The sequence below is a fragment of the Trichosurus vulpecula genome, chromosome 2, assembly GCF_011100635.1.
Source record: "Trichosurus vulpecula isolate mTriVul1 chromosome 2, mTriVul1.pri, whole genome shotgun sequence".
In the NCBI taxonomy this organism is placed as follows: Eukaryota; Metazoa; Chordata; class Mammalia; order Diprotodontia; family Phalangeridae; genus Trichosurus; species Trichosurus vulpecula.
The window spans coordinates 372,930,041-372,945,464 of record NC_050574.1 but is presented as its reverse complement, the minus strand read 5'-3'; the positions used below and the strand labels follow the sequence as shown (position 1 = coordinate 372,945,464).

Below are 15,424 nucleotides of genomic sequence, written 5' to 3'. Positions count from 1 at the left end.
TCAAGTTTTTAATCAGTCGTGATCTTTTCATTGGGTCTGCTTCCAAGTTCTGTATTTCATAAAGTTTCGTTTTTTTTTTTTTTCAGTTTTATTCAGTTATATTCAGTTTTGTTGGGTAAATTATTCTTGGTTGTGAGTCTGGTTTTTTTTTTCTTTTTTAGAATGTTTTCCAAGCTTTCTTTTTCTTTATAGTAATAGTTGTCAAGTATTGTGTCATCCTGGCTCTGGTTCTTTCATACTTTCTATCTGGGTGCTTGCACTATTTTTGTTTGACCAGAAAGTTCTGGATTATGACAATTTACATTCATGAAAACTTTTGATTTTAGGTTTCTTTCAGGAGGTAAGCAGGGATTCTTTTTTTTTTTCCACTTTGCCTCCGTTTTTAATAAGTCTGATTTTACTTTCATGGTTCCCTGAAATACAGTCTTCAAGCTGTTACTGTGGTCATGTCTTTCAGGTAGTCCAATCATTCTTAGTGTTTTTTTTCTCCTTAAAACACTTTTTGTTATCTTACAGAGCCATTACTTTTACTTGCTCTGTTCTAATTTTCATGAAATCTGTTATTTGGGTGAGGTTTTATACTCCTTGTTGTTACTGTGGTTCAGTTGTTTCAGTTGTGTCTGACTTTTTGTGACCCCATTTGGAGTTTTCTTGGCAAAGACATTGGTGTGGTTTGCCACTTCCTTTCTTTAGCTTTGTTTTACAGATGAGGAAACTGAGGCAAACAGGGTTAGTGAATAGTCACACAGCTAGTACATGTTTGAGGTTGAATTTGAACTCGGGTCTTTCCGACTCCAGACCCAGTGCTCTATCCACTGTATTCAGAGTATCTACAGAGGAGAATGTGGCCAGCAATGTTAAGTGAAGCAGAGAAAGATGAAGACTAAGATAATTCATTGGGATTGAGGAATGAGAGAGAGAGAGAAGATAGGAGGTGGAGAAAAGGAGTGTAGACAACTTTTTCTAGGAATTTGGCTAAGAGAGCTATATATGATATCTTGAGGTGATAGCAGGAGCCGCTGTAAATTTGTTTAGGATGTGGACTCAAAGAAGATGGACATGTTTGATATGTGTGTGTGAGAGAGAGAGAGAGAGAAACACAAAGAATATAAATATGATTGAGGCAGACAATTGGCTTGAGGAGATGGGAGGGGATGCAGTCTAAGGTACCTGTAAAGGAGTTTGGCTTTGGTAAGGAGAGGATATATCTGCTCAGGGTTTGGAGAGAATTGGGAGTGTGGGTGGGAAGGGAGGGAGGAATAATGGAAGGTGGTTTTTGAGATCAAAGCAAATAAAGAGGGGATAGAAATTATTAGCTGATAGAATTTGGAGGGGTGGGGAATTTGGGGAGATTTTAGGAGAGAAGAGAAAGTTTGAAAATGGCTTATATTGGTATTGAGTTAGAGTCAATACAGAAGAGCCTGTGGTGAGGATCTTGTTGAAATTGGATAACTTGGTTGTGTGACTTTAATCAGCTCTGTTGAGTAGCAAGTGAATAGGAATAGAGGAGGTTTATGGTAATAATCCATTTGGATTTGGCAACGCATGAGTAATGATAGGACAAGGAGAGGAGGGATTCAGTTTGATCTGGAAAGTCATTCTATTGGAAAATTGGAAACTGTCTGATTTCATTCAGCAAATATTTGTTGAACAATTATTATATACAAGACACTGCAATAGGCCGAGAGATTCCAGGATGAATTAGATCATAGTACCTGCTCATCGGGAATCTTGTAATATAGTGGGGAAGGTAAGATGAACATAGAAATAACTATACTTTAGTGTATAGGATGTGTTAAGTTACAGGAGGTACAAAGTGCTCTGAGAGTTTGAGAATTGCTTCTAGCTGAGTAGAAATTGTTGAGGTTAGTAAATTCAAGCACTTGTTTCTAACATCTTTTGCTAGGTTATAATAGTGAAATTGTGCTTGCTTTCTCAGTATTTTTAAAAAATTTGACCAAGAATAATTCATTGTCTAACAATAGAAGATAGTGAATAGTCTAAAACTGTGTAATAATCTAAAGCAGATAAGAGAAAGCCACACATAGGGAAGTGGTCCCAAACTGGATCATTTGCAGCATTTTAAATTTTGAACCAATACTTTTTTCTATAATGATACAATTTTTCTCATTCTAATCTCTATTTTCTTTGCCCTTTTCTTGTCTTGGTAAATGTTGACTTGTGAAAATAATATAATTCATTGCTCAGCTATTGATGGATTGAATGAAGAGTTTTATAAAACATCTCTTAGCTTAAATACCTTAGGATAATAAAATAATATAAACAGGTTGTGGTTATTTTCCTTATATTTTAGCTGTTTAAAAAACTTAATTTTGCTTTTTATTGTTTATCCCTGATGGCTGAGGAATATTTGTATTTTAAAGAAAATTGACGTTATATTATGTAAAAGTCATAGAAAGTTTTGATTGTAAGTACAAGTAAAAGTCAGAAGTTTTTCAAAGCTTAAAATAATTTTATTTTCACGTTTAGTTATGGAGTACTGTATTTACCTTAGATGGTCCTTGATAAGAGTAATTGTCTTGTATTATTATCTCTTATCATAATTTGTTTTTCTTCACACAGTGTTTGTAGTTTTGCTGCTGGACTCTTCCCTCCCTTCCCCCACCCCATCAGGATGATATGAGAGTTGAAAGAAGACGATGCATACAGGTGATTAAAATTTTCAAATACAGTTTGTCCATGGTTATCTGAGTGAGTGTGGGAATTAATGAAATTTCTTGAGAATGGGGTAACTTTATGATTAAAGACACTGGGAGTTTATTAGATAACAGAGCTTGTCAAGAAGATAGTTTAAATGTTGAGATTTGTTTTTTGGGCAACTTTATGATATTCAAAGCTTAGTCCAACACTAAATAAAATATGATGATTTACATTTCTGTCAGGGTTTACAAATATATTATCTCATTTGATTCTTATAATAACCTTGGTAGTAGGAGGAAGTTTGTGTTTGGTTAGGGAAAGATATCCTAGTTATTTTGAAAGATCCAACAGAAATATTTTTCTTTTGGAAGTAGCCTTATTATCTGAATAATGAAATTAATATAATTAGAACAGTTAAATGTAAGTACCCATCAGATGACTAAAAAAAAAATAAAGGGCATCTTAAAATGAAAAGGGCTTATTCTAGCAATGAAAAATGCTGAGCTTGTTTAATATAATTGAATATCCTTAATTTCAGGAGTTGATATACTACTGATTTTTTAGCATTTGTGGATTAAATATTTAATAATTAGCTGTCAGGAGAGGACTGGTTAGTGGTCGATTGTATTGGTTTCATGTTTACTTCACCATTCTCCAGAAGGAGAGCCATTATTTATATACTGTATGGTGTGTCTGCATCATAGAAGATGCTGTGCTCTTTGAGTGAAGCAAACTTGCAGTAGCTTAAAAGAAATGTGAGATGTTGCAATTTAGAGTCATCTCTACTTCAAATGTTCATGTGGGCTATTTGTGCCCAATTTGTTGTAAAGCATTCCAAGCTTATATTGGTCTGATTAGCCGAAGTTGGACATACCGTACCTTGACTCCAATATAGTGATGTCATTTTGGTCCTCTTTCAGAATGAAGGACAACAGCCAGCCAACCAACTCTCTTCAGGTAGTCATGTTGGTACCTGAGTTCCTACTGCTGCCAGATGTAATTAATTTTTTTAAACATCTATTAGCTGATGAGAGTTTTAAAAACTCTACAGTTAAACAAATTGTGTGTCACTTTTGAGTTTGAGTGATTCAGCTATATTTGAATCTGTGACAGTTTTTATCTGAGTTTATAAACTGCTGTTTAAAAATGTGGTCAGTTAACCCTCAAAAGAAGTATCATACGTACACACATTTTGAATAGACTATTCTTGTTGGTATTGCCTTGGAATACTGTATTTCTTCTGAAAGAATAACAATTCTATTTTTTACTGAGATAATATTTTAACACGTTAATATGATCAGTAAATTTACCTTGTTTTAAAAGATATATAATCCTATATTACAAACTGAGTCATATATAAATGATATAAGGGAGTTCAGTTTTTAAAGTAATCTTATGGTGAATTTCTTTGTTATAAAAGTTCCCCAACTTTTAATCAGGATTTTCATATATTTGGTTTGCAGCACACAATAGGAATATGATATTATCTTTATAGTCTCACAAATAATTGTTTTGTCAGTGTACTTGGTATAAATTTCGTTTGACAAATCTTTTTTATCACCTGGAAATAGTTTCCTTAAAAACAAAGATTTATTTTGTTAAAATTTTCCATTTCCTATTTATTAATATATTAATATTATTTGTGACAGTACAGGTAAGATGATCTCTGCAATTCCATTATATTTTCATTTTATTTGAACTTTTAGCCACAGGCTGAAGTTTGCCCCAAAGTTTTATTGTTTAACTAGCCTAAAACTGAGGTCTTTTGATTTGTTTTTAAAACTGCAGTTTTTACCCACACGTGCATACTACCATACACATGTAGTTACAGATCAAAAAAATAGTTTTTTAAAAAATTCTACAAACTTTTATCAATTTTAATCTAGTAATTTACAGTATAACATGATTAAGCTACCATTTTCAAAACTAGTAAGAAATTGAACAACATTTATGGAGTTGGTTCCATACAATCCTTTTTTAATTCTTCACATGCAGAAAAATTTTTCGTTTCATGTCATTTTAAAAATGCATGTTGAATGCCAGTACCAGTGAGTAATAGGTACTTTTTTCATGTATTTTTAAAGGCAGGTCTTTTTCATGTAAAAAAAAATTCTATAATGAAATTTGAACAAAAAAATCAAAATTTAAGTGAGAGAGAGAGAGAGAGAGAGAGAGACAGAGAGAGAGAGAGAGAGAGTGTGTGTGTGTGTGTGTGTGTGTGTGTGTGTGTGTGTTAGCTAAATGAATAATTGACATGCAGGTATCTGTAACAGGTTGTCAGTTACTCTTTCCCTTACTCTTTCCTCCACATTCCCTTCTGTATTTGTGTTAATTTTCTTTTTTACATAGTTTCAGTGCATGTACCAATCTTACTGTTCTGTGTTTTTGATTCCAGATTGTTTAGTTAAGTTCCATAACCCTCATTTGTGCTTTTAAATTGTATTGCATCATTTTATAACATTGATGTAACATGCTTCCGTCATTCTTTAGTTGTTGGGCATTTGGGTTATTTCTAGCTTTTCTTAATTAACAGCTTGTTTGAAGTCGGGGCTCCTGTTTTTCATCTTATTAGTAACTGCACACAGTACAGTGATTGTATTATGAGTTTAATAAATATTTAGACCTTTCAAGGAGAAATGGATGGTCAGTTTAATCACCTGTCCCCCTTCAACAGAGTTCTCTCCAACCACTGGTTTTCTGCCTGTACTCGTTCTTAAATGGATATTCCCACTCTCATACTTCCTTCATCTCAGTGATAACGAACCCTTCACTATTACAAACCTATTGCCTGTTCCCACTTGGGCTCTCTATTATTCCTTTTAACCTCATCCCTCCACTTCCCTTCCACTGTGTCCCTTGGAGATAATTAACAAACTTTATTTCATTTTAAACTTCTTCCCCTTCAGCTCTTTCCATCTTCTGGTACTCAGTGAGACATGGCTCCTCTGTGATGACACTGCTTCCCTGAATACCCTTTAAAGTTCTGGTCATACTCCGTTGTCTCCTTGCCCCCTCTTTGGCCCCCAGATTCTTGTCTGATCATGGATTCATTGTCTTCTATTTGGTGCATTTTAATATACAGGGAGTTTGCTGCTTGAGTAAGATTTTTGCCTTCTTGTGCCAAGCTGTTAATTCCCTTTTTAATTCTTTCCTCAATAGTTTCTTTTTCATTATTATTTTTAGTGCCGTCGTTTAATTTACAAAAGCATTTTTTTTGCTCTTAAAATTTTTTTTGGTTGTTTTATCTTTTCTAGGAATTCTAGTTGATACTGTGGTCCAAGCTGGATTTTTTTTTCTTTTCCACCCTCTCCCTGAGGCTTTGCTTGTAGATGTTTTGAGTAATTATTTTCTTTTGGGTTTGTGTCTTGAGCTTCTCTGTCGCCATAACTAGCTTTTACTGGTGAGATTTGTTTTTATTTTGCCCGGTCTTCCACCATACTTCCTGACTTTGGACTTGGGTGTTAGGACTAGACTCCTATGTACTTTTAAAGTGAAGTTCTTGGATGATTCTACTGTTGCATTCTTGGGGTATTGCAGCCTCAAAGAAAAACAGTTTGCTCATAGATTTATCCAGAATTCTTAGTAAAAATATGTCAGGATCTCAGGGACTGCTTACTAGCTTTCATTGCTACCAGAATGTTTTAATCTAGACTAAAATCACTGCCCCCTTACCTGGTCGAAGTTTGCAAGTTCCCATCTAGGCTTAGGTCAGAGCAACAATAGACTTCTGATAGTTTCAACCTCTTTTAGCCAGCTGGGGAGCTCTACTGGTTCAGAGTGACAGAACTACTTCTTTGTAGCTTCCTTCAAGCAGGCTTCCTTGTAGTTGCCTACTCATCCTTGGGTATGGGATTCCTGCTCTGGCTATTCCTCCGTAGCCTTCAGACTGGGCTAGAAGTCTAAGCTGAAACCCTGTTCTGCTCCTGAAGTCTGAGCCATGCCAGTGTTGTTTCTTCTGAACTTCTTCCTTACTTGTTATGCTACCTAGTGCCTGCAGCTGCTCTTTATCTCAGAAACTACCCCTGGGCACAGATCTCCTACTCAGTTGTCCCTGAATTGGTGACCTGGCACTGGGTAGTGACTAGTATAGCTCCCAGTTGGCACTTCTTCTCACATCCTCCATGAGGGATGCTCCATATGGGCCAAAGATCAGCCTTTTCTTGTGCTAGTGTGCTCAGCTCTTCAATCTTGGCCAGACCCTGTCCCCAGTGTGTATAGACCTCTCTATCTTACCTCCCCTTGTTAATTTGGGCAGGAAAAATGACACACACTGATGTTTTTCTTAAAATTTTCCCATCAGGACTCAGTATGGCTGGTTTTAGTGACTCTTAAACTATGGCTCATGACCCAGTATGGGGTTGCAACTCAGTTTAAGAAGTGCTGACAGGGTCATGAGTGGAAAAAATTTAAGAAACCCTGTGAATCTAGATTATTTTGTAGGAGTTGGGTCATGTGCTGTGTAGTTCACTGTTCTTCCTGCTACTCCATCACGTTGATTCACCTCATCAGCCCTTAAACCTGAACACAATCCTTCACTCTTGCTGGCACTTACTATTTGTTCTGTCCCTATGATGTGTACTATAGGTAATCTAAGGTGAGAAATTTTATCAGGAATCTTCTTCAGGATCTAGATTCCCCAGATTCAGCAGGAATCTTCTATGTCTTAGTAAAGACTCAGGTTGATAACTTCATCATTGTTTATTAGAAATCCTCAACTTTCTCTTGTGTACAAGCAATTTAATACCTCAGGCAGTAGCAGTGTAATTTTGCCTAGAAGTTTTTCATTATATTAAGGCTAAATCTGCTTCTTTAAAAATTCTACTCATTGTTCCTAATTTTTCCTTCTGGGTTGAAGTAGAATCCCTAATGTGGCAGCATTTCATATATTGAATTCAGATATTATGTCCAATCTTCTCCAGGTTAAATAACCCTGGTTCCTTCAACTAGCCCTCATGGTTTAATTCTCAGGTACTTCACCATCCTGGTAACCGATAGCCTTTTTGTGAACACCTTTCCACTTATCAGTGTCCTTAAAATGTGGTACCCACAACTGAATATGATACTCTAGATGTGAAGGGCAGAGAAACATGTATTCTTTTTAGTATGAGATCATATATATACTTGGATGTTTTGCAGATTAATCTTTTATTGGACTTCATCTTTAAAAAGATGAAGACTAACTTCCTATAATAGCCAATGTGGCCATTTTCCTTATTTTTGACTTTTTCTGTATTTGACCATTTCCTTTCTTTCTGTGCACAGTTCTGTTTTGGGTATGTCCCCACTCCTCCCTTCCCCCACTTCCTTTCTCTTCTGTGCAAAAATATATTCAGTTACACATTAGCAGTGTGCTCATACAGTGTTTTGATTGTGTGTTTGAATCTCTTTTTTTCCTGACTCCTAGTCTATTTTTATTGGACATATCATACTACTTAGTGCTTCTTTTCTGCATGGTCATTCAAAGGTCACTCAGCGCATCCATATTTACATCTGAAGGTTCTCGTAAAACTTTTTTATTTATCCCTTTCATTGTTACGTGAATTACATTTTCTATTGTATCCTTCTCTGCATTCCCTATAAAAGTGCCATTACTTATAATAAAGAATTTTAAAAAATGGGGGAAATGTAACAAAATTAACAAACATCAAAAAGACTGATATAATATGCTGTGTTCTGCATTCTTGGTCCTCCTCCCTCTGCAAAGAAGCTTGAGGGAGGTGTTTTCCCAAAGTTTTTTTTGGTTCTAAGTTTCTACCAGTTTTTTTAGTGTCTGCCATTGAGGTTCACCTGTATCAGTTGACATAATAATAAGGGCAGACAGGTGTCCTCTTATTACCTTCCTTATCAAGCATCTCAGATCTTTTATTAGACATTTTTTCTGTATTTTTCATTTTAAAATAATTGTTACGAATTGGAGTAGTAAAATAAAAAAATCTAACAATTGTGCCTTTTCTTTGTCAGTTATCATTATTCTATCCACCTTGGGCAGTGACTCTACCCATTGCATCCTAAAAGAGGCCTTTTATGATCTTTAGTTATCTTCAGCTGATCTCTGAGTTTTTGTACTCCTGCTGGTATGTTTTTATTTTCATCCTATTACCTTTCCTTGCTTTTATTTTCTATACTTCTTTTAAAATCAGCCAAAATGGTTGTTCAGTTCTCAGTATAACAACATTGATCTTTCTAGGCAACTTTCCTTTTTCTTTCACCTTAAGAGTGGCTTTTCTTTGTGTTGTCAGAATTTATTCTGGAGAGCTTCTTAGCATCATTCCTTGGCCGACTTTCCCTGTAGAATCAAGCAGTGGGATCCTTTCTTAACTTTTTCTGAAACCTAAGAAATCTACGTTACTAAAATTCAAAATATTTCTGCCTTTTCATCTTACAAATTTTATGATTGAGTGGTTACTTTCTCTCAAGGTTTTAATCATTTTCATTCTGGCATCCAGTTCCTTGTCAAGAATAAGGTTTTGAATTGTTCTGCTCATTGTTGTGTTTTTGAAAAATAATACAATAATGATATATTTTATCATCTTCTGCTTTATTCCAGTTGCTGAAGAAGAGGGTCACCCTTCTTGTCAATGTGACCCCCTTTACGTGTACCTTTGATATCTCATACCTTTCTATCTTCTGCCTCCCTCTATTATTACCTCTCTCACAATTTTTTGCATTTCTTGCTGTTCCAGTCACTCTTATAGTCCTTGTTGCTTCCTCCTTTTTTCTTCTGAGGTTTTATTTATAATTGTGTAATTATGTTCTTTCAGTCCTTGGACTTCTCTTCACAGTATTCCTTCATTTTGTTTAATGTTTTCAGTGTCCAGTCTGTTTACTCATATTTCCAGCCATAGTTCTCTCATTGGGACTTTGTGTTCTGGTCAGTTCCCTTTGATACTTAACTCTTGAATGGATTGTTGTAGACCTTGTTTGGTCTTATCCCCTCTAGATTCTGGATGTAGCTGTTTTGGATGTCATTTGTGTTCTAGATGATGTATGTGGTAGAAGACCCCATCCTCTGCCTCACTCCTTGGATTTCTTGGTCTCTTGATGCTGCTATGAGTATTCTGGCCTTATATAGTCTCTGTCTCCTTTTCCTTGCACAATCTCTAATCAGGAGGAAGTTGATTCTGTTGTCTGTTCTGACCCTGTCACATGTTGGGGAATAGACTGATTTCAGATCTCTTTCAAGACCCCATAGAATACCTACTCTGGAATTGACTTGGTTATTTCTCTTGTATCTCTTCGTGTTCCAGAAGAACATGTCCAGGCCTGCTCTCCCTATACACTGACTGATGGGGGCTGGCTTTGTCCTTTGCTTCTGTTCTGAAAGGCCAAAGTTGGTATTTGAACTAAGGTCTCCTTTGACTAGAGCTTGTACTGATTAGGGATCTAATCTATCCTGTTGAGCACACCAGCTGGTTTAGGAGAAACAGTAGAAGCCTGTGCTGGATTCAGTTGTGGAAGCCTATCCCTGGGTTCCAGCTCATTTAACTAGAGTTTGGGCTAATTTTTGTGGTATGGGCTCTCCTTCAGCTTTTGTAGCTTCTGACGTCTTTACTGGAATTTGAAGTGGCCTCTCTAATATGACCAATGTCCTAGCCCTCTGCTGGCATCTTTCTGTGCAGTTCTGACCTGGTCTGGATGGAGGAACTTGTTTGTGTTTTTTGTTGTTGTTGTTGTTTTGTTTTCTCCATCATAGATTTTTTTTTGGGGGGGAGCCCTTCTCAGGGGTGTATCCAGGAGGGCTGGGTTCCTCTATAACCTTTTTCTTTGTCCGTATTAATATAAAGGGTTTTTTTTGGTGCTCTCCCATGTCTCTCACCCTGTTACCTCTCCTTACCGCCATTTCAACTTTTTCCCCCTTATTCAACTGAAACATTGTCCCATGTGACAAAGAAAAACAATTAAACAAAAACACCAAGAACAGTGACAACATCTAACAATCTATACTATGTCTTAATAGTTCTCTGCTTCTTTGCTGTGAAGGAAGGGCATGTTCTATTAGTAGTTTTAGAGTCAGACTTTCAATGGCATTTTATTTAAGTACTTTGATTACCTTTAAGTATTCATTTAATTTACATTGTTGTAGTTGTATTTTTTTCTCCTGCACCATTTCATAAATTTTTTCCTTTGTTTTTGGGAATTTCTCATTTGTCTTTTCTAATTGAACTATAATACTGCATAACATTCATGTATCATTGGTTTTTAAGTCTTTACCCCATCATTGGGCATCTGCTCTGTTTTCAGAAGAAATAAATAAATAATAGATAAATAAAGAAATTATAGAAATAGCACTTTGACTAATATTTTGGTACGTATTGGACCTTTGTGTCTGTCTTTGATTTCAATATGACTACTACTGGGATTGCTTAGTCAAAAGCTATAGATAGGTTAATCACTTTTCTTGTGTAATTTCAAATAAGCATAGTTTGACTGCTTCATAGTTTTGCTAATGGTGTATCAGTATCTCTATTTTCCCATGGCCTTTCCAACATTGCCTCCCATTTTTGGGTCATCTTTGCCAATTTTCATTATATGAGGTACTTGAAATTTTATCTTCCTTGTTTATGATATGGACTATTTTTTCACATGGTCAAAATGATTTATAATTCTTATTTTGATCACTGTTTGTTTCTGTTTATTCAGAATGGCTCTTGGTATTAGATATTGTATTTAATTCCACATATATAGGATATTATTTTATTGGTGATGCTTGATGCAAATATTTGTCTAGTGTTTATTTTCTAATTCTAATTTTATTAATTTTCTTGCAAAACATTTTTATATTGAATAAAATTATAGTTGTAAAAGATCTTATTTGGTTTCTTCTAGTTTTTAAAGTGTGAAATCACAAAGGTGAATCATTAAATTATAAATTTTTCTGATTCTGGCAGAAGGAGAATTTTTGTAGGTGTCCAGATAATTTAGTTTGCCTTTATCTACTGTATAAGACTTTTTTGAATGGTTTGTGTTTAATATCATCAACTTTGTATATGGTTCCTAGTCCCCTCCTGTTCTAATTCTGTATGTGGCTTTTTTTTTCATATTTCTATATTGATCTTTTTCCAGATGTTCTTTACTATTCTTTCTCTCATTGGTCTTTGTTAAATTGGACTTTGTTCATTTTATTATGAATGAATGAAAAAAACATTTCTTAATGGCGTACTGTGTACAACGTATCGTGATAAGCTCTGGTGATAGAAAAGCAAGATTGTCCCGGCTCTGAAGGGTCTCACTTTCTAATGGGGGAGACAATACATATAAGAAGATTCAGCTGTAGGTGATTGGCACTTGGTGCAATAGCAAAGCATATGGCATTGAATCTTCTTTAATGTTATTTTCATTGATAACACCATCTCAGTTTCTAGTGTTGAAATATTTGGTGGTAACAAAGACTTGATTGGTGAGAACTTTCTTATCTGGGTCTTTATTCACTGTGGCTAATTTGCGGCTGCATTCCCTGCCCAAACTGTTGCCAGATCAATTTTCCATAAGGGTTGCTTGCCTGATTGATTGATGGCTGTAGGAGCTGGGTTGGAGCCAGTGGTTTTATTCACATTGCTGTTTCTGGGGCTCTTGGGCTTACCTGCCTGTCCATGGTAGTTGATGGTGGTGGTGAAGCTAGATCCCTGTTCTGTTAAAGGTTGTTTTCCTCCTTAATATTTATGGGAATCAAACTGGAAACAGGTCTGGGGGGTGGGAGGTGGGTTGGTAATGAGCACAGGGTCCTGGGCTATCTATACTAGGGTCTGAAAGGCATTGCTGGTAGCAGTGGTTTGACCTGCCCTTGTCAAACAGCATGGAACTTCGCCATCCCAAAATCTCTCTGACCCCCTGCTGGAATCTTCGCTCAAAACTCACAGTACAGCTATCACAGGTCGACTTTCTTTACCTCAGCTCTGACTGTCATGACGGCCATAACAGCCATAATGGCTCTCTCAGCATTTCCTGTGATACAACTTCTTTTCCTTTCAGCAACCTCCTCCCACCACACGTGACTTAGGTTTCCTGTGATGTCATCAGGTCACATGGCCTATTAATGGGTGGGAAAAATCTTCAAATCTATATTGCTATTATACCTTGCAGGTTTTCTCTCTTGTATTTCCCTCAGGCCCCTTGTTGCCTCTCATCTAGTTTTCTTCTCTATCTCCATTGCAGCTGGTGGTGGTGGTGGGTGGTGGTTGGTGGTTGGTGGTGGTGGCAGTAGCGTTGGTGGTAGGGGCAGGGTTGCTCCCCTGGATGATGCAAGGCTTAGTGTTCTGAGAGGCACACTTCTATTTATGAGGCTCTTGGGCTTACCAGATAGTGCTATCCTTCTTTCTCTTTTCTGTCCTTTTTCCTTTTGAGTAAAGTTGTTGTTTGGTCATTTTTAGTTATGTCCAACTCTTCGTGACCCCTTTTGAGGTTTTTTTGGGAAAGATACTGAAGTGGTTTGCTGTTTCCTTCTTCAGTGCATTTTACAGATGAGGAAACTGAGGCATACAAGTGTCTGAGACTGGATTTGAACTCAAGTCTTCCTGACTCCGGGCCCTGCACTCTATTTATTGCACCACCTAGTTGCTCTTTTGAATAAAGTTTATTCTTCCAAAGCCATATGCCTGTCATGGGTCTTATGTCTTAGTAGTATTATGAAGTCAAGTAGATCACCTTGAGTTAGGATATATAATTTACTTTACTTCTCCCCACTTGCCCCCTTTCCTTCGCTTCCACGTGTATGTTTTCTTTACTGGATCACCCAGTACCCAGTACCAAACTGACCCAGGCCATGTTTCCTGTTTTGCTTACTATATTATTAATGGCAAAGGGCCATTAATGGGCAGCACAACTCCTGGTCTAGAGGTAAGGGCTTTTGGCTCAGTCATCTCAATCATATTCTTTCTGTAGTTGTTACTAGGAACATGATCAGAGTATTGGTTTAAGCCTGTTTGGGTTGGACTTGATTACCCTGGTACAGCAAGGGGATTAAGAGTATTTTATACCCTGAATTATTCACATTACATTGAGGAAAAGAGCACCAGTCAGTCAGTAAGCAGTTATTAAGCACCTATTAGTTGCGAAACATTGAGGTAGGTATCACAGAAACAAATGAAAGTCACTTCTCTAAGGTGCTAATTCTTCTAATAAGGGGGAAACAACATGTGCTCATATAAGTTAAATATAAAATACTATGGGAGGAGGTGCTAGTACTTAGAAAAAGGTGAGAATCAGAGCTGTCACTTAAGCTGAACTTTAAAGTAAGCGAAGCATCCTCTTGAGAGGCTGAGGTAAAGAGGAAATGGGCTTTTAACATGGGGAACAGAGCCACAGAATTTTAGAAATGGAAGGAGCCTCAGTGGCTAATTCAAGTTCCTACCAAAGCACACCTGACAGGTCTCAGCTTGAATGCCTGCAGCACTTCTGTCTACTTTTAAACAGACCTATTTCCCCTATCATCAAACCTCAATTTGCCTCTTCCTAGCTTCTGCCTATTGTTACTGGTTTTTCCCAGTTTAGGGCCACATAGCACCATTCTAATTTCTCTTTCACAAGCTAGTTCTTCATGTACTTGAAGATGGATAATTAGTCTCTTCTTCTCCAGACTGAACATCCCTAGGGCCTTCAGTTCATTTGACAAAGATTTTAATGCGTTTTACCCTTCTGACTGTCATCATCTGGACAGTCATCAGCTCTTCATTGTCCTTCTGAAACCTTGGTACACAGAATGGGAGATAGTACTACAGATGAAAAGGACAGAGTTCAGAAAAAAAAATTTCCTTCTTATTCCTGGAAGCTCTGCCCCTCTTAATTCAGCCATAAATCGTATTACCTTTTTTGGCTGCTATATTTCACTGCTGATTCATTGAGCTTGCAGTCTAATAAAGCCTACGACTTTTTCAGAATAGCTCCCTCTGCTTGTCCTTCTATAGTTGATTTTCAAAAATGGTTTTATATTATGCCTAATGAATTTCATTTTATTAGATGTAGTATAGTGCTGACTATCATTCACAGTCAATCAATTAACATTTATTAAACTCCTGTAGTGCAGCTCCATAATGGGCCAACAGAGGTAGCTAGGTAGCTAAGTGAATGAAGAGGTAGGCTGGAGTCAAGAAAACCCAAGTTCAAATCCAGCCTCAGACAATTACCATCTATGTGATTGTGGGCAAGTCACTTAACCTCTATTTGCCTTAATCCACTGGAGAAGGAAATGGCAAACCACTCCAGTATCTTTCCCAAGAAAACCCCATGGACAACATTGGAGTACCATAGGGTCACAAAGAGTCAGGCAGGACTGAATAACAAATGTGTTAGCTACTATGCTAAGTGCCTTACAGTTATTATCTCATTCTATCCTCACAATAGTTTTGGGGAGGTAGATGCTATTATCACCATTTTAAAGATAAAGAAATTAAGGCAAATGGGTTAAGTAACTTGTCCAGGGTCACACACATAGGAAGTATCTCATGCTAGATTTGAACTCAGGTCTTTCTACTAACTGCCCTGCCTGTAAGAGAACTAGTGTATCTTTTGAAGCATGAAAAAGATAATAGATGGGCCACTCTTATGAGACTGTGTATAACATTGTTGTCTATACCAGGATTTCAGCATTAATAGATTCACAGATTAAAAATGATTTGTGCCATAGATTTTGGAGGAGATTTAACTAGCTGAATAAGCAACAAGACTCTTAGCATTGTCATTATCTACGGGGTGTTCCTAAAGTCTGGACACATAGGCACAAATGCATATTTTCAAGAAATGAAATGATTGAAATTTTCAACATTTTATT

General features: G+C 36.7%; 1 protein-coding gene across 3 annotated transcripts in view; it reads left to right on the top strand.

Annotated features, from left to right (window-relative positions):
* Positions 1 to 15,424, top strand: part of DYRK1A (dual specificity tyrosine phosphorylation regulated kinase 1A) — a 217,338-nt gene that overhangs the window by 72,199 nt on the left and 129,715 nt on the right. For 2 of the 3 annotated variants that reach the window (XM_036744390.1, XM_036744389.1), the window contains exon 2: positions 2,584 to 2,670. In XM_036744390.1, the coding sequence (XP_036600285.1) occupies positions 2,661 to 2,670 (10 nt within the window). In that variant the 5' untranslated portion in view covers positions 2,584 to 2,660. Of the gene's footprint in view, positions 1 to 2,583; positions 2,671 to 3,612; positions 3,658 to 15,424 lie in introns of those variants that run through there. The other variant, XM_036744391.1, reaches the window with a different exon arrangement.